Source organism: Poecilia mexicana, unplaced genomic scaffold (genome assembly GCF_051168715.1).
Source record: "Poecilia mexicana isolate PSO_F unplaced genomic scaffold, ASM5116871v1 scaffold_3, whole genome shotgun sequence".
Classification (NCBI taxonomy): domain Eukaryota; kingdom Metazoa; phylum Chordata; class Actinopteri; order Cyprinodontiformes; family Poeciliidae; genus Poecilia; species Poecilia mexicana.
This window is the reverse complement of record NW_028263372.1, coordinates 1,793,460-1,817,286: the sequence shown is the minus strand read 5'-3', so window position 1 is coordinate 1,817,286 and position 23,827 is coordinate 1,793,460. Positions and strand designations below refer to the sequence as shown.

General features: G+C 37.1%; 1 protein-coding gene across 2 annotated transcripts in view; it reads left to right on the top strand.

Annotated features, from left to right (window-relative positions):
- LOC106907994 (protein jagged-2-like) overlaps positions 1-4,322 on the top strand; it is a 117,179-nt gene extending 112,857 nt beyond the window's left edge. For both annotated transcript variants that reach the window (XM_088004035.1, XM_088004034.1), the window contains one exon: positions 1,552-4,322. In XM_088004035.1, the coding sequence (XP_087860161.1) occupies positions 1,552-2,048 (497 nt within the window). In that variant the 3' untranslated portion in view covers positions 2,049-4,322. The remainder of the gene's footprint in view (positions 1-1,551) is intronic.
- The last annotated feature ends 19,505 nt before the right edge of the window (positions 4,323-23,827 follow it).

Genomic DNA, 23,827 nt, shown 5'->3' with positions numbered 1-23,827 from the left:
TTTCTTCGTTCTGCTCTTTATCAGTGCCAGTATTCTGTACAAGCCACAGGTCCAGGGTGTTATAGAAATCAAAAATAAAATGATTCTTGGTAGAAGATTAATAGGATAAAACATGGAAAAACAAAAGAAAAACTGTGAACCCAGCACTGTGATATGTTCCAAACCATTAATAGAAACACTTACATGATTGTAATTAGAAGTTTAATGTGTGAATAGGTGCTTCATTGACTTATTGACAATTCAACAATAATTTCACTCTCTGGCTGCATCTCTACTGACTTCACTGACAAAGCTAGCTTATTAAACACTGCGGTAGAACGACAATGTTCTTGTCGGTGTGAGGAGCTATCCACCAGCTGTCTTCATGGTGAAAAAAGTGATATGAGCTGTTTGTTTTCAATGGGCATATTAGCAAACATTTTTAAGAAACAGCATGTCGAAATAAGTAATCAGAAGAAGTAATGAAAGAGCTTTTAACATTGTACTGTGACTATATCTGTTAGTTAAAAATTATGTAACTTGGAGCATTTTAAATGTTGGAATTCTCTTTTGAAATCTGTGTGAAGTTGGAATCTAAATCACAAAAGTTGGTTCTATTAAAGACTATTATAAGTTCCTCCATAAAACAGTCAACCAATAAAGTCTGATGAAATTTGACTCTTTCACTAGAAGAAATGTAAGCTGACTTGTAACAATTCTTTTATTAAGCTAAAAAGTTATGCTTGCTACTGTAAAAAATATTTTTGCTACATGCTAAACTGCAATAGAGGAAATTGTGCCTTTAAACAAAAATACACACTAGAATGCGTTAATATTTTATGTTTTAAGTGTGCTGTTTTAACTAAATTAAGCTCTGTATTTTTTTCCATTGATGAAAATAATGCATTTACATACATTTGAAACTTGAACAGACAACTTATTTATTTGGTTTAAAAAAAAATGTGTTGTGTTTTTTTGACCAAAACATTAAGTTGTCTGACAACAGTTTAATGGCTCCAGTACTATTGAATATGAAATATTCTGGTTTGGAGCATTCTGGGATTTTAGTTAAAAATACACAGTGATTTAGTTCTTCTATAGTTTTTTTATTATTATTATTTCCTTTATTTAACCAGGTAAATCCCGTTGAGATCTAGATCTCATTTGGACCTGGGCAGAAAGAGGGACCAGTTGCATTCTATGTTGCAACTGGTTAACAATTAGCCACTAATAATCGCAAATTCAGCACCTGCTCCTGAGCTTCTCAAAGGGCTTTCATCATTTTTTAATCAAATTTGATCATCTCTTTCTCAAAATCCAAAAAACTTTGTGATTAAAACTGAACTGAAACAAAGATCAATATAAAGATCACAGTTTGTGATTTTCAAACCTTTACTATTTGTAACCAAAAAGTTAAGGATGTGTTTTAGTTTTTTTAACAATATAGTTAAAATCTCATCTGCCTGCGAATAGGGTGTATTTTTATACCCCTACAAACCCCTTTAATTGCATGTAGATAAATGTTTTAAGTCAACTTCTAATTCTAAAATGTTTTATATCATTCTTGTTAAGGTTATTTAGTCCCTGTGCTTGGAGTTGTCTTCAGCCTCCTCTGGGTCTTCTGCCTTGTTGTCTGTGTTTGGTGGACCCGTAAAAGAAAGAAAGAGCGAGAGAGAGCCGCCCTGTCCGAAGACACCACCGTTAACAACCAGCTGGAGCCCCTGCGGAGCAATACCCCAAAAGAAAACCGAGACAAAGACATTCAGTACGAATGCAAGAAATTAATAGGCCCCTCCGACAGGACATGTGATGAGGCTGATGAGGAGGAGCAGCAGCTGGAGGAAGATGAGGAGATGGTCTTGGGATTGGGGGACAATTGTTTGTCTCACAAGTGTCCCATAGTGGGAGCTCAGGACAGGAGCACCATCATAAAGGCAGAGGTAATGTGCATGACACGCAGCGGCCCAGTGAAGGCACCGCATCGGACGGCATACAACCCCAAAGACAACCGATGTAAAAACCTGAATGCAGCCAAGTTTAGCGAGGACATTACAGACCTCTGTGTGTGAACAAATAAATTCAGCGTCACAGACTTTAAAACTTTTGCACCACAAATGAAGACTGCAGATGCTTTCATTTTCTGCTGAGTTTATAATGCCTTATTGTCTTATTATGTCTTTTATTTGCAGCTGGAGGCTTTTTTAAATCAAGAAAGAAACTTATAAAACGGCATGAAAAAAACAAGTGCTTCAGGGATTATGGAGTCCACAAGCTTCACTTTTTGGTTCAAAACATTACAGGGAAGCTGAAGCTTTCTGTTTTTATCATTAAGGTAGCTGACTGCTGTTTACCTTCAGCCCAAACCCTGACATCTAAACAAAAGATTTACATTGTGTGCAAGTTGGCATATTAACCTGGCTGACTGATGCATAGAATAGCTTTTTTCTCTAATTTTTTAACTTTTTTATTTTTGTTGAAGCTTGGAATTTCTGGCATTTGTCCTTTTAAAATGAGAATTGTCTCCTGTTTTTCTACACAGTGATCTTTCAGTATTTCATTTTTTAATTAAAGTGCCTGCTAACTTCTCCCTTCCTTACAATAGAAGATTCTTAATACATATAAAGGGAAAGTAGCTATAATCACAAACATCTTGCCTCTAATGCTTGTTTTATTGTGATGTACAGAACACTTGTAAATAGGACAGAAATTACTGTGTATATTTGATTTTAGTAAGTTAAGAGATTATTTGTATTACAGTAATTTTTAAGAATAAGGCTTCCTGTATGTTTGGATTTTTATGTCATTCCATTTATTAATGGGAGATTTTATTTGAATCATTTTCAGATTTTGTAAATTCTCAAACCTAATTATTAATACTGAATTGTTTAAAGAGTATTTGTTCCTCTTATTAAAGTGCAAATGCTGCATTTGTTTTAGCTCTGCGAATGGTTGTACAAGCTACTTTTCATATTTAGTTTTGGCATATTTGAGCTATCAAAATGATATATGTGTTTTTTTCATCCCTTCCTGAATCCATGTTCCCAAAAGTACATTTTGTTCTTTAAAAAAACCCCATTGAAGACATTGTATAGTTTGTTACTGTTCTATCACTGATCCCAGTGTTACTGTATTCTTGCTATGATCTTAACACAAAAACCTAACCATGCCAACATTAAAGAAAAACAGATACATGTCCTTGCTTAGTACAAGATCAGGCTCTGAATTTCCTTGTTTTATCCTGAGTTTAAAGTATTGTTTTGAACAGCATAACAACCTGTAGGCCTTCTGATTGAAACAGTTCACTATTCATGATATAGACATGTTATGCTCATGTTGCTCTTTAGCCGAATCCAGATCAAATTATGTGTGTTGTGCTCCTGATTCTAAACACACTCTCAGAAGACAAGTAATGTAAATTTCAGACACTTACCCATCAATGGGATTCGCTTAGCAGACATAATGATGCACAACTGAGTATGCACAGATCAGATATTGTTGGTAGAGCCTCCATTACCCATGTCATGCCTTTGTGCATGTATCTTAAAATAGATGCAACAGGAAATGCATGATGGAAAAGGCTTCAGTCCCCACAGTTAAGAAAAGTGGAGGCAGCATCATGATGTGGGGATAGTGTGAAATAGGGAGAAGAAAGCAAGTTAGGACTGATGAGAAGATAGATCAGCATGTTAACATGTGCGGACTTTGGCTGCATTGTTCTGTTGCATGTTGTCTTTTTAGATTACTGAACTGAAATTGACACAAAAATGTTACATGTACCAGCAAAGGTTGGCTCTTACATGCATCTGATTTCTATTTTCAGTTCACACTTCATGGGTCACAGCCAACAGTCTCTCTTTAGCCTCCTCATGTTCCAGGTTCAGATCTACAGTTTTACAGTCTGTTGACAGTGTAATCACTATAGAGTGTTGGGGTGCCTGATAGTGAAGTGGCCTTTAGCAACACCCTCATGGTAGGAATGGGAAAGTTCATGCTGTAGGCATGAGTCTCTTATCATTTTTGTTTCCCTGTGTTATATTTTCCTGGTTTTATGAAGGGAACAAGTTGTATAATCGTTGATGTTCACTCTTTTGAATGTTTATGGGGTAACGTCAAATACTGTCAATATTTGTGTATGAAAATAGATTTTTTTTTAAATTGTTAATAACGGTGATGAAAGAGAACCTGACTGTAAAATGTACTATGTGTTAGCCCTGGAAGAGGAGTTGAATGTGCAGAATTTTTTTAATGATTTTGTACAAAATTTTGGAAAACTCTTGGTTTGTTAGTTGGCTTTTTTTTTCCAGAAAAATCCTATTATTTATTAAAGTATTTTATACCAAAAATGATTTTGTTGAGTCTTTATTGATGGGATGGAAGATTCTGTCTCATTTCCTCTTGTGGATAATGTTACTGTGTATTTCATACCTTTATACATGCAAATCTAAAAAACTTGTAGCACAATTAAATAGAATAAGAGAAAAATACAAAAGCTTTAACCATTTTAACCACAACAGGGTTTTTTTATCTATTGAAGATCAGGAGATGTAAAAGGCATTATAAATAAAATATTTTATTACTACTACTACTAATATTATAGTTTATTTTATTTTATGTTTATCCATTCCAGAATTCACATTTTTATCAAAAACAGCCTAGAATGCTACTCTTGCCCGATCAGAGTTTTAAGACTCAATAAAAAGCATGTGCTATGCTGAGAAGGTGATAATGAAGATTGCTTTCAGTTGCCTTCAGTTTTATTGAGTAAGGAAAATCCTTGTTTGTCCAGTAGGACATTTACATTTGCAACCATTCATCCCTTGTCTCCTGTAGTGCCAAGCCAATGAGGTGAGTTATTTGTGTGACTCCGTCTGCCCTTATGATGACACTGTGGGAAATGATTAACAATAGACAGGGCTGCATAAAAAGCCTCTAGCAGCTGTGTTGAATTTACTTAATGCTTGGTGGGACATAATGTGCCATGCTGGGAGTTCATTAGCCCAACAGTTGTTTTGGGAAGAATGGGAAATGTGCTAGGAATCCTGGATGGTGCAGTGTTTGGGTCACATGCACATACAGTGCACCACACTCACTGACCTACTTGGAGAGAAGTACAATGAAGGTGTGTGAGTGATGGTGGCAAAGCAGTGAGAGGAAGCCGTGATGGTATTAGGATCACATGTCGCCCCATAATACAACCTGTTATCTGATCCAGAGATGCAGACCAAAATCTATTTAAATCCATTTTGGGATTTTAAATCCAACTAGCACTTCCTGGTCCTGGTTCTGTATTTTAGTAGTTTGGTCCTAAAGAGTTTAGAGAGAAAATGAAATAAGTTCCAAATCATAACTCTACATGGTTCTTGTATTCAAGTTTAATTATTGTTAACCTGTAACCTACAGTACATGCCATTCCATGAAGCAGCAGACAAGTCCCACACTAAATGCAAAGGATCAATGAGAACATTTCACTGTATAAAAACAGAATTGAGATTGTGGGGACATTTTAATCTGAGCAGCAACAGATACTACAGCACTTTGCAAAAAAAAAAAAAAAGTCACACCCCCTGAAATCTTTTACACATTTGATTAAGTTTCAAACACAGACTTTGATGTATTTTATTGAAAAAGGATCTGACATCTGACAACCTTTGCAGTCTTAGTGCGATGCTCAGGAAGAAAGCACCTTTGCTGGTAAGTGAGAAAACAATCTGGTGGCTGCTTCAGTGGTTCTGCTTGTCATTATGCTCTTCCTCACTGACATTGATGAGCTTCTGTGGGGAATTACCTGTTGACTATGGTCTGTGGTAGAGGAACTTAAAAGACACACACATACATATATTCCTATACACATAGTTGTGTATATGACAAGTCAGCACCAGTCCCACCCCATGCATGTGTCAGGGATTCACAGGTGTTTGTATTTTAGTTTCTTTTGTGTTTGTGTTCAGTAAGTCTTGTCATTGTCCGTTTGTTTCCCAGTGTTCAATATTGTTAGAATCGTGTTGCCATATTTGTTCATTTCTTTCTGATTAGTGTCTTAGTGTGTTCTTATGTTGTGCTTTTTTTTTTTTTTTTTTACATTTGACATTATTTTCCTATTTACAAAGGGCTTGTTTTCAGTTCCCTTTGTTTCCCTGGTTTCTCCCAGCTGCAACTGGACCACATTTGCTCTGAATAGTTTATCTCATTCCATTTTCCACACCTCATTCTGTGTTTATGGTTCTTATTTTTCACTGTTCTTTGCTGGATTCTTCCATGTCTGTGCCTGCACCTAACTGCATTTCACCTGTAACTGTTTATTATTAAAATACTCTGTTTTACTGCAGCAGTTTATGACAGCATGAAGCTGTTCCAGAACTCCTGCGGTCCTTCAGTGACAGACTTTGCAAAGGCACCTTGGCACAATCTCAGGTGCAAAGGTCCAACTATGATTGTGCATAATATTAGGTGCACAAAATTCATTATTGTAGGTCCTTCTTCTCAGAAATTGTTGGAATTTATAACCAGCACTGCTCCCAACAAACTTTCCAACAATTTACATCCCTGCTGTTATTTGCAAAAAATTTTCATAATTTTGTGAGTAGCATGTTTTTGTTAGCACAAATATTATGCACTTTTTATATTTTCTTTTTAATTATAACTTTTAATAGAAACAGAAACTCTAGAAAATTATCGTACTGAGTGCACATTACTTTGAATCTCCATATGCTGTTTTCAGTCATAGATTTTGCGCATGACTTTATGTATCCGATTTTTTTTTTGTGCGCCGCACTTTTCTAAATTTTTCCATACTCCAAGCTTTAGTGTCAAAACTGCGCACTCTTTTATGCATGAGGCCCCAGATCTGAAACTCCACATTCTGCATTTGAACTGTAACTCTTTTGTTTTTCTACTTTTTCTAAACACTGTTGTTGGCTTCTTTTTTTTTTTATCATGTTTTTTATTCTAATTTTGAAGCATTTTGTGATTTTTATTTCTGAAATGGTATTTACAAATACAATTTACTTGGAAATGGAAATTTGACAGCAGACATTTGCTGGATTAATTCTCACCAGGAATCTGACAGAGTAGTTGTTGACATTCCAATACAATGTAAAGAGTATCCCCATACACTAGCTCAGTCTAGGGTGAGGAAAGAAAGGCACAGAGTGCTCAATACAGTGATAACACCTCAGTCAGCCTGATAGCAGTAAGCCCCCTGACTCCTCCCAAGGTCAGGGCCACGTCCACATGTTCAAACAGAGATGAAAGGCTCCTGGTAGGAAGATTTGCTGGTGCCAGTTGCAACCGCCTACCAAGGGAACCTTTCTTAACACATTCCTCCAGATGTTACCAATACCAAACCGTCAGCCTCCCTAGAGACAAGGAGTAGCCTCACTTTGAATACTTCACTTCAAAGCGTAGAGAAAGACTCAAAACAATGAGCATTTCCAGGAAAGACTGCTATGAGTTTGTGTGTGCTTATACATCCTACATATAAAGAACCAAAAAACACTGTCACACCATAATCGAGGCCTTTTATTGGAAGTGAGGACATTTTCCTTGTCCTCACTCTATCTATCTTTTTTACAATTCTACTGAGTTCAAATCATTAAGTTTGTACGTTTGATATGAACTGATGTTTGATCAAAGGTGGAGTTAGGCATATATTAATAATAGTTAGGGTTACAGTGTTAGCGTTGGGCAAAAATGCAGTTACCAAAGTGAATTATTCAGCAAACTAAACATTTTGATATAACTGTCAAGGCTGCTATTTGAAAGAATCCAAAATAAAAGTCACATTTGTTCATTTTTACTTTGCTCTACATGATTATAACCACTCACATTTTAGATATCTTCTTGGGGATTCTTCAATATAAGAAAGTGAGAAAATGTGTCCAAAATTTTAATCATTATTGGATTCTGGTTTGTTATCCTTGTTCTATGAAGATTGAGTTTAAGCATCTGAATGTGAGCATTCACCGCTTAGCACATTCCCTCATATGACCCCAACAGCAGCTAATGTTTTCTGAATTTCATATTCCAGGTAACCACTGACTCCAAAAAGCAGAAATTCTGCTATTAAAATCCAGTTATATACACATTTTCAACATCTTTGACTGACAATATGAATGCTATCTTTGCGTAAATATATGCACACTTTTTCCCTGGCATGAAAATGTGTGGCAGCCACGCAAATTTTTTCTGTGAACAATATCAAACTATAAAGCGTCAAAACTCACATAAATACGCTGAAGTCTGACTACATTCAATTATTTAGACCAGGAAGCACCAAACCCGATGTTTTTTTTTTCATGATTTTAATATTTTACTGTTTAAACAAATGATGAAACTGAACCGCATTTATTTTCATATAATAAGCTAACACGCACACAAAATAAAAAAAACAAAAACAAAAATAAAAGGATGTGAAAACCTCAGTAGAAAGTAAATAGTACATTTCCTCAGTTTTTATCTCAAAGTTTGGACTGAGCCGAAGTGCATGAAATGCATCTGTGGGGTAGCCTACTTTAATTCTCACTGAAAAAAGAAAACAGGTTTATCAGCAGATTAACTCCAAACAGGTTTGATTATTCTTAAGGTGGTCAAGGTGTGTAGACAATCAGACGTATCAGTAGCTGCATGAAGGTGAGCCTAATTGGGGAGCGCTTTGGCTGTGATGGAGAACATCGCCAATGGAAGGATTCAGAGGGAGCCATTGATCATATTAATCTGCTGGAAAATGTTGATGATGTTTGTGAGCGTTTAGATTGCTCAGACTGATCATCCTGGAACTCCGAACAAAACTTAAAGAAGGAGCCGTGCGGTACCAGTACCGGTCCAGCTGCAGTCATCCTTCAGATGAGCCACCCGCTTTGTGAATGCGCCTTTATGGACAGAAAGCATCTTTATTCTGTAAATGTATATGCACAAGATTCCACTATTTGGAATAAACGTCCACATTCCTCACTCAACGGACTCTCTGACACGATGTCTGTCTTTAAATCCCGCCTGAACGTGCTACTGTTCTAACAGGCATTTTCACGATCTCTTTATTTTCTTATTTTTATTATTTAGATTTTTTTTCTTTCTTTAAAATGTATTATTTTTATGATGTGACCCTGTGCCCTGAAAGAACCTTTTAAATAAAATATATTATTATTATTATTATTATTATTATTATTATTATTATTATTATTATTATTATTATTATTGTTATTAATACTTATACTGCTTCAAACAAGGACGTTGCCATGGTTATTGCTCCACGTGGTGGCAGACTTCCGGGTATTTATACTAATTTACATATGGGTGGCGGTGGACCAGCTGCACTCAATTTACCGCAAATTGGGATGTACAAAGGAAAGATGCGCATGGGAGTCGGGAGAGAGAACGCGGGTTTCGATTAAGCGTTTACTGGCATTTGCTAAATTAAGCCAGAGGTTGTTTTTGGCATAATCCGGGTTGTGAGTGGATCAGATGGCAAGTAGTAGTGGGGGAAATTCGGAGGATGAGTAGCCTATATGGATACAGGATGGTCTGTGGTAGAAAATAGAAGAGGGGGAGGGGGAAGAGATAAGGCAAAAAAGGGAATAAATACTGGGAAAAGATATCTTGAGGATGAGGAAACAGCTGGAATAAGGAAGAAAGCAATGATGGAAGAGTTTAAAGTTATACTAAAATTTAAAACTGGACAGGATATGTTTGGAGTGAGCCCTATTAGTCTGTCAAATGGACTTAAGAGAGCTATTGGAGAAGTAGAACTAGCTAAAGTCTGAAGAGATGGAAGTCTGCTCATCATTTGTAAAAATACTGAACAAAAGAATAAAGTTCTTAAATTACAAATGGTGTGTAAAAAGGAAGTGCTGGAAAGAGGTTGTTGGGGAAGAGAAAGGAGTAATATCAGGAATTCCTGTAGGAGAAAATTTGGAGGAGCTGAAGAAAATAAGAGATGGGAAGTCACAGACATCAAACAACTACAGGCCTTTAGGAATGGGGAGAAAATCGACCGTACATCTGTACTACTGGTCTTCAAAGATAGAGTTCTGCCTGATAAGGTAATGGTTGGCTACTTGAGTTTTAATGTTAGGCAGTACATTCCACCACCGCTCAGATGCTATAAATGCCAAAGATATGGACATATTGCAAGTGTTTGTAAAGGGAAACAGAGGTGTGGTAGATGTGGAGGCGAACATCCTTATGGTGAGTGTGGAAATAATCCTGTTAAATGTTGTGACTGCAGAGGAAATCATACTGCAGCATATGCAGGATGCACTGTAAGGAAAAAGGCAGCTGAAGTTCAAAAAGTAAAAAATGAAAAGATAATTACTTATGCTGAAGCAGTGAAACAGGTGAAAAGTAATAATGCTTTGAATATAAGTTATGAAAGGAAGGCAGTGGCAGACAATAATCAGGGTAATATTACGTTAGAAAAATTGATTCCTTTTCTTGCATATATCATTAATTGCTCAGAACAAGCAAAAAATAAAACTGAAAAAATAAAAATTATAGTGAAAGCAGCGACAAAATTTTTTAAGGTCAAAGATTTATCTTGGGGGGGCGGGGGGGAATTCATGAACTGCGACAGGGTGAAGGATCATCTGAACCTGAGGCATCTCAAACCATCACATAATTCTAATATTACAATGGAATGCTCAGTCTAATAGCGAATGGTGAGGAATTTAAAGGCTTAATTAATAATCTAAATCCAAAACCAGATATAATATGCATTCAAGAAACGTGGCTCAAGCCATCATTACAGTTTAATATTCATGGTTACTCAGTTTTACGTAAAGGTAGGTCAAACGGGAGTGGAGGAGGTTGTGCTATATTTGTAAAAACCAACATAAAATTTATTCAGCTATAAGTAGTATCAGACTTAGAAATTACTGCTGTTGAAGTTTGGACAAATGATGGGAATACTAAAATAATTTTTTTATAATCCTTGTAAACAGTTAGAAAAATTAAAATGTGAAACAATCCTAGGAAACTGGAGAGGGAAAATAGTTTGGTGTAGGGATTTCAATGCACATAGCACTTTATGGGGAGATCAAGATGATTATAATAGAGGGATTTTAGAAGAGGTGATTGAAGAAAAAGAATTGGTCATTTTAAATAATGGAGAAGGCACTTGGGTGGACTAGGGGTAAAGAATCTGCTATTGATCTGACCTTGGTCTCTCAATGTATTGCTGGTTTATGCAGATGGAAAGTATTTAAAGAAAACATAATGGGGAATGATCATTATCCAATTTTTGTTAATATGGGTATAAATACAAAGCAAGACCAGACAAAATTTGAGGGGAGGTGGAAATTTGGGAAAGCAGATTGGGGTAAGTTTGAAATTATGAGTGAGGTTAGCTTGGAAAATGTAGATATAAATAAACCAATAAATGAGTTAAATTCAGAAATTAGCAAATGTATAATTAATTCAGCCAAATAATGTATTTCTAGAAGTAATGGTAATAGAAAAAAGAAGATAGTTCCTTGGTGGACATCAGAATGCTCAACAGCAATTAAACAGAGAAATAAGGCTTTTAAGACACTTAAGAAAATAATTTGTTTCCAGAATCGAATAAATTATAAAAGGAAACAGGCAGAGGTCAGGAAAACTATAAGACACGCTAAAAGAGATTACTGGAGGAAATATTGTGAATCTTTGGGGAAAAAACTCTGCATTAGACAGGGTTTGGAATACTGTAAAAAAAATGTCTGGGAATTCAAGAGTTTTTTTTCCAATAATAAAAGATAATGGAAATATTATTATAGATAATAAAAATAAGGCTGAGGTATTAGCGAAAATATTTGCAAAAGTACAAAGTACAGAGAACAGTGTTGTGTTCAAGACCACCTAACCCGAGACCAAGACAAGACCAAGACCAGAGTGTATCGAGACCGAGACAAGACCAAGACTTTTAGGGTCCGAGACCAAGTCAAGACCAAGATCAGCGGCCCACGCTACATGACACAATAAAATGTAAAATATGATCAAAATTGCTTTTCAAAATAATCTGAAAGATCCATATTCCCATAAGAACACCTAGATATTAAATATTTAATACATTTTACCAATATTAAATATTCCATTTCTGTGCTACAATGTGTGATGGTCTCGTGCCAACCCTAAAAACATAACACCCTGGGCATTTGCCCATATTGCTCATGTAAGAAACCACCACTGTCTGTACCATTAAACATAGCAATTGAGGCAATGCCCTGACGGTAAATAACGCTCAACTATGAACACTGACCAAGAAGCAACAAGCAAGAAGTAACCAAACAGAAGGCGCTCATCGTGACTGTTTTCACTCTCTATCCCAGTACATGAAGCCAGGTAGTCTGACATCATGGCAGACATTACAGTTGCCACTTTGAACAAAAACAATCAAAGAGCAATGTGCATGCTCTGCGTGCTCTTTCGTTCTTGTGCTTTAGTTATTTGTTAATTTAAATATCAATGTACATAATTAAATAAAATAATGATGCAGTGTACACAGAGCATTACAAGAACAAAGAACCGGTGTTCTGTCAGGTCAGATCGTCTTACGCTCAACACGAACTCACGGTGTTCTGTCAGATCAGCATACGTTGTCAGATAGTCGTACGCTTAGCTCAGACATGCATACGCTGTCATTACTATATGATTTTATTTAATCAGCAACAAAGAATCATGACGTAGATCATCATACACTTGGTTATTAACAGTTGTATGGCATCCAGCTGCAGCCAAACCTGCTTTAAATACACTTTGAAACCACGACAACGCATGTATATCTATCTAGTTATCATATTATGTCAAATTATAAACAATTTAATGACTTATTTTCGTCATAACTTGTTGCGTATGCTGAACTGACAACTCCACTGACCGTCTGACTTCTTAATGCGCATGCACTGGCATGGTACTCACTGCATGTTTGCTATTCTGACAGCATATGGTAATCTGATAGAACAACTGCTCTCAGTGAGTGACACTCCAGTCCTATCTAATAAGTAAAGAGCCGTGGAGAAGAATCGACTGTTTCTGAATGTCACCTCACTATATTGCAGACTTTTGGACATAGCGTTGTCCCATATAAGCGACAAGTCAGTCAACACCTCCGCACAATGGGCTCTTTGCTCTTTGTCTTCCTAATATAATGGGCTTTTAATTTTTCATTAATTTCCAAGCGATCCTGAATTAAGAAAATGGTGGCTTGTAAATATCTGTCGCTACCAGTTAAAGCTAACGCCGCATAACACAAAGTTTGCAGCCTTCACTTCACTCCGGATCAGCCTAAAACTACCGGGGATACGGATGGTAAATAAAGGAGCCTCCCTGAGTTATTTCCATGGAATCACTTCTGTATTCAGCCTGAAAGAGTGAGTTTATGGAAACGAGAGAGCAGACCAGAGCCAGACAGCCGAGCAACTGATCCGCCTGTACATACTGCTGTAAACACCGTCCTATCTAAGCTCTTCACAAGAAACATGCAAAGGTAATAAAACGAAATAACATGGAGACATGAAGCAACACGGTCATATTTTTCTAAAAGCAGCAACTTTGAACCTGAACAGCTGAACCAGATCGCTGACACCAGACCTGTAAAACTCACCTTTGTATCAGTAAATGTATAACGAGGCGTTATACCTCTCTCCAGCTGACTTGTTGGGGCTTCGGATCGATGTACAAACTGGTGCAAGCACTTCAAGCACCTAAAGTAAATGATATTTGTATTGGATCGGAAACAATCGAGGCGCTTTTCCCCGAACGCGGAAGCTGAGGTGCATAGAGTCCATAATTTAGGCAGTGAGTTACTTTTTTTCATCACAAATGCTTATGTGTCTCTGTACAGCTAGCTTTGCTAACATCACGTCAATGGAGCTTACCTTCTTTGAGCTACTTTTCTAAGTGACGAAAAAAGTTAGACGTTGTCCCCACCGTCTGTGAAAGCGAAGTGATGTTGAGTTAGCGGCGGCCATCGGATTTCTTACTATTTTTGCAGCACTATTATATTACTGACGATTAGACAAACATTTTCTGCCGCTGAGAGAAAACCACGGCGCATGTCCTGGTGCGCCGTGTGGGAGTGAAAGGTGGGGACGGGAGGGGAGGGGAGTAACAGAAACATGTAGTTGCTTGGATTTTAATCGGTGCGTTTTGCATCCACTGAAAAAGATGTTAACAAATAAACTGGACAGTATGCTGTTCGTTTAGTGGTATTTTCACAGTTGCGGTCTTGACTGGTCTTGAAATAAAATGCCGAGTCCTCAGAGCCCGAGACCAAGACAAGACCGAGACCAAATGCGGTCGAGTCCGAGACGAGACCGAGACCATCAAAAAATGGTCTTAAGACCGGTCTCGAGACCAAGACCAACTTCGAGTACCACAACACTGCATCATCCTCTTCTCTTTTGACACACAACCATCCTCGGACCTGAGCAGCAGAACACAATAATATTGTAAAGTGTCATTCTATACAAAAATCACTAATCAATTTATAAAAGCAACTACTTCTTACTAAATATATGTGCCTAAGACAGGATTGTGTTCTTACGTGTTTAATGTGACTTTGGACATCACTGGACAGTTCTCAACATCGGGCATGTAAGATGTAACTTTAATCTTGATGCGGCAGTACCGCCTTCCCTGCAAATGTCTTTCCACATTACCGTATTTTTCGGACTATAAGCCACTAATTTTTCCCCACGCTTCGAACTATGTGGCTTATAGCGCGGTGCGGCTTATATATGTACGTTTCCAGTTGTTTTTTTGTTTTTTTTATTGTAGGTGCGGCTTACAGGTGCACTCTATAGACCGGAAAGTACGGTCTTTTTGTTATTTGACAACTTCTCTCTACAGAGCAAACATTCAGGTAATCCTTCCGCTTCTTACTATTTTTGCAGCACTATTATATTACTGACGATTAGACAAACATTTTCTGCCGCTGAGAGAAAACCACGGCGCATGTCCTGGTGCGCCGCGCGGGAGTGAAAGGTGGGGACGGGAGCGGAGGGGAGTAACAGAAACATGTAGTTGCTTGGATTTTAATCGGTGCGTTTTGCATCCACTGAAAACAAAGATGTTAACAAATAAACTGGACAGTATGCTGTTCGTTTAGTGGTATTTTCACAGTTGCGGTCTTGACTGGTCTTGAAATAAAATGCCGAGTCCTCAGAGCCCGAGACCAAGACAAGACCGAGACCAAATGTGGTCGAGTCCGAGATGAGACCGAGACCACCAAACATGGTCTTAAGACCGGTCTCGAGACCAAGACCAACTTCGAGTACCACAACACTGTAAATTAGTATAAATACCTGGAAGTCTACCATCACGTGAACCAATAAGCAACGTCCTTGCTTGAAGCAGTATAAGTATTTATAATAATAATAATTATATACGTTATTTAAAAGGTGTTTTGAGGGCATATACTGTCACCTCACAAAAATAAAAATACATTTAAAAAAACAAAAACAAAACAAATCTAAATTAAGATCGTGCAAATACCTGTTTGAACAGTAGCGTCCAGCCAGGATTTAAAGACAGCGTGTCAGAGAGTCCTTTGCGAAGGGAATGTGGATGTTTATTCTAAATAGCAGAATCATGTGCATGAGTTGTACATTTACAGAATTAATAAGGCGCATTCACAAAACGAGCATGGCTCGACTGAAGGATGACTGCAGCTGGACCGGTACCGGTACCGCACGGCTCCTTCTTTATGTTTTGCTCAGAAATCCAGGATGATCAGTCTGGCTTAATCTAAACACTCATAAACCATCTTCAATATTTCCCAGCAGATCAATATGATCTCTGATCAATCGCTCCCTCTGAATCCTTCCATTAGCGATGTTCTCCATCACAGCCAAAACAATTCATAATTACGCAGCTCACCTTTACGCAGCTATTTATATACGTGTGATTGGATACACACCTTGATCACCTTAAAAATAATCAAACCTGTTCGTTATTTTTAATCAGCAGGTTTGGGTTAATCTGCTGATCCAACCCTGTTTTCTTCTTTTTGTGAGAATGAAATTACCCTGCAGATGCATTTCATGCGCTTTTATTTTTATTTTCTTTATTTTGTGTGTGTGTTAGCTTATTGTCTGAGGATAAATGCGGTTCAGTTTCATCGTTTATGTTCAAACAATTAAAATATTAAAATAATGAAAAACAATGGGTTTGGTGCTTCTTGGTCTAAATAACATTGAATGTAGTCAGACTTCAGTGTATTTAGGTGAGTTTTGAGGCTTTATAGTTTGATATTGTCCAAAGAAAAAGTTTGCGTGGTTGCCACACATTTTTATATATGTCGACTTGTACGAAAAATATGGCGCCGCACATTTTTTGTGCGCACGCATTCTTTATGCATGAGGCCCCAGGGTTTTTATGGAAAAATATTCAGATTTTATTGTGTGGTTTTAAAGGCTCCTCATTGAAGACAGTAAGAAATAAAGGCCTATTTTCTTTTTTTACTGTCAGCTGCTCTGCAATAGCCCCTCGGCTCTCCTTTCACCAAGCTGTTGGCTAGTGCTAACAAGAGGCTCAGCCCCTCCTGCCTATTTCAATTTCTTATTATTAATGTAAGAGTTAAAGGGTTAAATATAATTTAGATATTTGCTACCTTTAACAAAAAATAGCTAAGTCTATAAAAGCAATGTAGCCAGTTTTGCTAGTTTTGATTTAAAGCATAACAATGCAGTTTATAATGATTCAGCCTATGAAATAAACTGCGGTCTAATTTTTGTCGATGTGTTTCCTCCTAGCAGTGAGCAGTGAAATCAAATAAAATGTGTTACATGTCTTTTGCTTTAAGTATTTACATACTGGATGGTTTGTTTTTTTGCTACAGAGTCACAGCAACAACTAACTCCTCACCTCAGCAGCTCTGATGGAACCTGTGTCGTTCAGCACTGCTGTTGCTCCTCTTACACTTTGGACTGAACCATTACATTCTTAATTTTTTCTTAGATGGAAAGCGGATTTATTTCGTTCTTTGTTTCTTTTGCCTTTTTATATTGATAATGTTTAAATACAAGGGTTTCCTTCATGACTTTTGGGGGAGACAAGTCGAGAATTTTCCAAGATTGGGGGGGTCTGGACACCCACTGCCCTTCGAATCCCTCGGGATTTACGCCCATGTGTGTTCCTGTCCTGCATAGATCAAACCAACTGATGAAGCGCTTTGACACATGGTATGTCTCAATTAGCCATTTGCTTCTAACATGGTAAGTTTTCCCACACGCACATGATGATGAGACTTATTTTCACTATAGATAAGGTAACTGATGAAAATTTCCTTGAAACTCCCTTCCAAAAATATGAATTAGCCCTATAAGTAGAAATTCCACAGTTTGAAAAAGTGAAAAAAAGAGTGTAATATTGTTCCTTTAACCAATATCAGTTGGGGCCTCAACTGTGCCCCAACTGAGCAGGGCCACGGTTGGGCACTACTCCATGCTCCAAAACCATTGTCAGTCTCTCTCCAGCATCTCATTTAAAGGACTTTGAACTGTAGGAAAGGTACAACGGACAGCATCAGTTTGGAAACATTAGTTTCTATAAATCTAATATGGAGTTTTATTTTAAAACTGGTTGACCCAGTTTTAAAATAAAGTTTAATATAGCAGTATTTCTGATCTAAAACAACTACAATGTGCTAATTGCAAACATCTAAAAGAGTGTAAAAGCAGCTATGAAACTTTCAAACTAATTTACTTAAATATACATAGTGCTACATGCTATATCTAAAAATTATATAATTCTCTTAGTCTCCTGTCCCGACATGTTTCCCAGTCTACATGTGTTGCACTTTTTCAAGCAGCAACAGTGAACAGTTTGAGCCATTTAATGGGGTTCTGAGATCTACAGACTGATGCAGTATGACTTTCTTATCACCCAAGGCTACACATTGTGAAGACAAGCCTCAACTCAGAAAGGAAAGCTGTGACTTCTAAGATTGCCCAGCTATTCATCACAACTAATGGACTGGATCACTTTCAAATTAGTGTTGTGCGTCCTGCAAAAAGCTTGAGACTTGTCCTCAGACAAGGCAAAACTAAATCTATGATTACCAAAACATATCCTATGCTTCTAAATAGGTCAATGTGCTACAGAGTCTAAATATGTCATCTGATGTGGAGAAGTGTAATTACAGAACAAAAACAGCCTCAAGGAGAGGTTCAGTGACGGTAGAAAACCATACATCTGGTAGATTTCTGAACTAACACGTATGGACAACTGGATCCGAAGGCCTTGAACTCCTTTGTGTTCATGGTCACTTATTTTCTGTCTCCAACCCAAGTTTTTTTTTTTTTTGTAGATATGTTTATTAATTTTTGTTTAATAGCAACAACAACAAAACACAGAACAAAACAAAAGCTCAGCAGTGCAGTCCATAGGAGACAGAAAAAAAAAAAGATAAGATGGGGGGGCACACATATTTCCGTCATTATATAGTTCACATCTAAGCATTTATAAATGCTCGAGACAGGATGGTAGACACGTGTCCTTCAGCATAGTCCAAGAAGGGTTTCCATATCCGTCCAAAAGTGTCAGTCTTAGAGTGGACTAGGCATGTTAGAAAGTCGAGAGGGATATATTCCAAAACAAGTTTCTTCCACCCAAAAATAGTAGGAGATTTATTAGAGAGCCATTGTAACAAAATATTCTTTCTAGCGCAGAAAATTAGGACATTATACAACTTACTCTTGTTTTGATTTTGTATATGTTTATTTGGTAGACCAAGGAGAAGAGATACTGGATCAAGATCGATATTAGTTTTGATAATTCTCCTAGTCTCAGCCAGAATTGATTCCCAGTAAGAGAGATATATATATACCCTTCTGTCAAATTTTAATCGGATGATTGATTGATGGCCTTAATTAATTGATATTAATTGATATCAAACCCCTCCCCCCACCCCTCGTGACCGGATGTCCTACCTCGTGACCGGATGTCCCCCCCTTTCCTCCCCCCACCCCTCGTGACCGGATGTCCCCCCTTTCCTCCCCCCACCCCTCGTGACCGGATGTCCCCCGTTTCCTCCCCCCACCCCTCGTGACCATCTCGTGATTGAATCCCCTCCCCGAACAGAGACTTTATTTAGACTTTGAATTTGTCAATAGAAACGGAATAATTTACTTGTAAATTAGCAGTGAATAAATAAATATAGTATATCCCAAACAAAACAGATAAATAAATATATTATATTCCAAACAATATTGGTTGCTGAGCTTGAGAAGTGAAAGGGATGAGTGGAGATGGTGAATACATTCAAAGTGGAGTGACCCCGGCCCTGCACACCATGGCATTTGTGTGTGCGTGTGTCCCCAAGCATAAAGCAGCCTATAGATTCACCACACCATTTGTGTGAGCTGACATGACCAACTCGGGACAGTCATATGAGGGATAATAAAAATAATAATAATAAATGCAGCCGGTGCTTTTTTTAAAGTTGAACAAAAAACCTCTCTGCTTTTGACCATCTCAGAAGGGAAGAGGACTGACCTTTGCCCTCCTCACCACACCATACCATTTATGCGTCCAGCGCGTGTTAGCTTACAGTGCGTTATTTGATGTTGGACAACAGACTTATAGCTAGGCAAGAGGGGCTGACCTCTGACCCTGCAACTGTTCATGACTGCCTCAGGCAATCCTTTTGAAGGAAAACAACAGTTTATCTGTTTTACTGCAATATTTATGGCAGCGCGACTAGTCGGTGCTGACTATGAGTTTGTAATTTCCTTCCTCCGTTCCGAAAACAGTCACTTAAATTTTAAACTCTACAGATACTTTTCTGTAACACCTGGGATACATTTCAGTAAAAGTTCCTCATCTGTAACTGTATTTCTTAAGGATATGTGTCAGGTAGTAAACAGGTCTATGTGAGGCTACTCAAATTTAACTTTTAGCTTTTCTGCAGTTAAAGCTAAAGACAAACTAACATCGATCCCTTTCCAGAATTTGTCCTCTCATCATTGTGCATGCTACTTTGCTTCAGTCTTTTTCCTGTTGTTGTATCAACACTGATCTTCTCGGTGCTTCATGGTTTCTCCAAAATAGTAAAGGTTGTTTTAACTACATTTGAAACTCATAGATTTTTTTTTCTTCAGCAATTGCTAGTGTGATGCATTTCAGTAAAAATTCCTCATCTGTAAATTTTATTTTTTTGAGAATATGTGACAGCGACTAAACAGGCCCAGGTGAGGCTGCTGCTCATATTTATCTTTCAGTTTTCCCCAAAGTTTAAAGTTTTTTTACACTGTACAACCACACTCTAAGAGTTGCTCCAACATGGTAAATTGTTTTGTTACCTTTAAAATTATCTACAGCTTTTGTCTCTGACTTATACGCTCTTTGTTTTTGTTTTTTTGTGTTTTTTGTTGTTTTTTTTTGGCCCTATTGATTCTTTTACTCCATCCGTTATCTAACATGCTTAAGTGCACTAACAAAATATAGTTCACCTGTAGTTGTTAAGGTTCCATTACTAAAAAGTTATAAATGATCAATGTGAACCATCAGTCTTAAAATATTTAGTACGATTTCTATTTATTTAGATTTAATGTTTTGATGTGAGCACTTGGATTTCTATCGATTTATTAAATGATGCTCTATGTAAATATTTATCAAACTGAATGATCATTCAGGTTTTATATAGTTTTTTTTCTTTTCATTCAATGTTTGTTGCAGAAATTCAAACATATGCTGGCTATCGACCAACAATTCAATCAGTGAATCTTTGCTTTTTTTTCTCAACTAGCCCCTCTCACGGAGACTTACTTACATCTTCTGACACCTGGCCCAACTTATAATAACATTAACCAACTTAGCTGTTGGTACACTTACCTAAAGAATAAAACTCGCTCGCTACACAACCAAGCTCCAAGAGTTGGTCACAACATGGTGAATTGTTTTGTTACCTTTAAAATTATCTTCAACTTTATTTTTTCCTTGGTCCTAATGATGCTACCTGTTCATTAATGTTCACTAACAGACAGGTCACCTCTTGTAACTGATAAGTATATAAATGTGAAGCATCAGTATGCGTTCAAGAAGATCATATCAGTCAGATTTCGTAAAATATCATGAAACTCAAAGGAATCAAAATTAAAGTTCACAGAAAGGTAATCTATCCTTTTTAGGGAGCTTTAAATGTGAAAGGAATGAATAAAATATACTATGAAAAAATTCAATTAGCAGAATCCTGATAATAAAACTTCAATTGTGAACTGAATGATCAGATTGTATCTAGACACAAAAGAATCGACTGTTAATTAGTAACCATACTACGGAAATGACCACCAAGATCTGAACAAACAAGAAACTTGACTACCTCAAGAGATTTCACTCGTTGGACAATGAACCGTCTGACTTTCTTTAGTTGACTAAATTTAATCTTACCAAATTTTTGCCGTAGAGCAAACAGGTACTGAATTTGAAGCGTGGATCAGATGCCTTCAGCCGTCTGCTAAAGCTAGACTGCGGCCTTCCTCACTGTAAAATAAAACATTCTGCTTAATTAAAGAGTTCAAGTGAACATCACTTCATTCTCAACAACTTGTTTGTACTCATCTTAAACAGGCGGCAGGAACTTTTGGATTTAAAAAAGAAAAAAAGATGCTTCATAAGTTAACCAATTTAAGTTGAGTCTGCAACAACTAGAGTAAAATAAAAAGGGAACTATTTGAAAGTAGTGAGGATTTTGGGTGGTAAATGTTTAACATTTTAACATGCACAGAAATCACTTCTACTCAAGCAAACCAAAAGGCTTGGAACAGTACCACTATGTCAAGTAACGACATGCAGTAAATACATTGCTGCTGCTGCTGCTGGCAGAAAGTAAAATAAATTTTGCATTGAATAATATTTTGGATGAGTTTAAGAATATTGTTTGTCAAAATCACACAATGTCTTTTACATGTTACAGTAATTGAATCTTTTGAAATTTAAATTTAAATTTAAGTAACTACAACCTATTTTCCTGCTCCACATACTTGGCTAGCAATTTTCCAGCTAGCTTCCCAGTCTGAACTTCTGCACAATGTCTCGATTCAGACAAATCTTCTATCCTGTATCTCCTGTACTCTGATATTCTACTACATCCACTCTGTGAATGCTTTGCTTGCTGGTCTTCTTCATGCTTTGAATGCAGCATAATGTTTCTCATACTTTAACCCGCCCAACATGCAGCTGATTGGCATGTTAGCCTTTCCATTCCCTCCCAGTGAGGCGGTGCTTCACAAAGCAAGTTGTTTGTCAAACTGTTGATCTCCCTCAGAAGACCAGAAGACATGGTGACTGAGTTTTAGACACTAGTAGCCAGGTCATACGGCTTTTTTACTAAACGGCAGTCCTAAAAGTATATATTTTTAAATTATGAATAAATACGTACAATTTCATAATTATTCGATCCAGTGGTTATAGAAGTTTGGTAATATTGTTGTTTCTTAATGTCAGTGTTTCTGCTACTGGAGTGAGACAGTAAGAAGACAAGGAATAGGGTTAAACGAGGATTTAGAAATAAAACTACAAAGTTGATAGTTGTATTTACTGGGCTATGACTAGTTATCAGGACAGAATGAGACCCGTAAAACTGTTGGGTCCATATGATCCAAGGAGCGAACCGGCCATCTGCTCCAACAATTTATTACCCTTTAGGAAATATGTCTCGACACAAGGAGCAGGAACATCACAACATCCTTATATCAAACATTTTTCATCCTTATATCAGTGATTTAAAACCATTTCTAATTTCTGATACCATACGGCAGGCTGCAAAGTTGTGCATGAATGTAAAAGTCAATTATTTTGTTCACCGATAGAAAAGTGCAATGTGTTTATTATGAGTAGGATTAACTGAGCTGAAAGAAAACAAAGAAAAAGGAGAAATATTCAACGATACAGAACCGAATCAGCAAATATGAACTTATGAAACTATTGAAAACCTTCAAGAATCTTATGTTGTGTACGATATTTAAGAAAATAATTCTGAAACCGCACACATGAATTTCTTTATTTGACTGTTATCTCTAAAATATGTTACTTTTTATGTTGAACACCAGACATCTCACCTCTTTCCCACAGTTTTTCATTTAGTTCTGCGACTGCAATGGATTTGATAGTCAATGTTTAAAGCAGCAGCACAGAGTCTGAAGCGATGGAGGAAATTTACGTCAACATGGAACCTGTTGGACAAACTGCATCTAATCACACGGGTAAGAATAAAGTTACAGATAAATCTAGTATATATTTAATTACATTTTGGTAAAGTTCAGGTTTTCGTTAAGGTTCAAACGGCTCCAAAGAGAGGCTCTGCCTCTGTGTGGCTTTGGGAATCCTGAATGTTTTACTTTTGGCTGAACTCATCACCATCAGTGAACGCAGTGAGTCTTCTTCTAGTCATCTTAAAGATGAGTACATTTTAATAGAGTAAATTTCATGTTTCTCTAATAAAAAATGTCATCGGCTCTTCTTAAATCAAACTGACCAAATAACAAGGGTTTGAAAAGCATAAAGCTTGGTGTCTCAAAGTGTTGCAGAGAGGTGAATCATTACACTGTGTTACATGAGTTTGATTCATTTTGAGCAATGGATGCATTTGCAGCCATTTAGGTTAGCATGTCTTTATTATCTCCTCTTTTTCACACTATCTACCCAGCAATTTATTGTTTAGTGTTACCTACAGCCATAACCAAAATCATAAAACAATTTTATAAGTCTTAAGTGAAAATTCGATGTGACTTCTATTTTTGCAAACATGCTTGTTGATTTTTTTTTTTCCAGCTCAAGACATGACAGCAGATTTTTCTGACATTAGTAACTTTCTGACTGAGCAGAACAGCGACAGCAAGTTTCCCTCCACAAACGATAACGTCACTGAAACGACTCC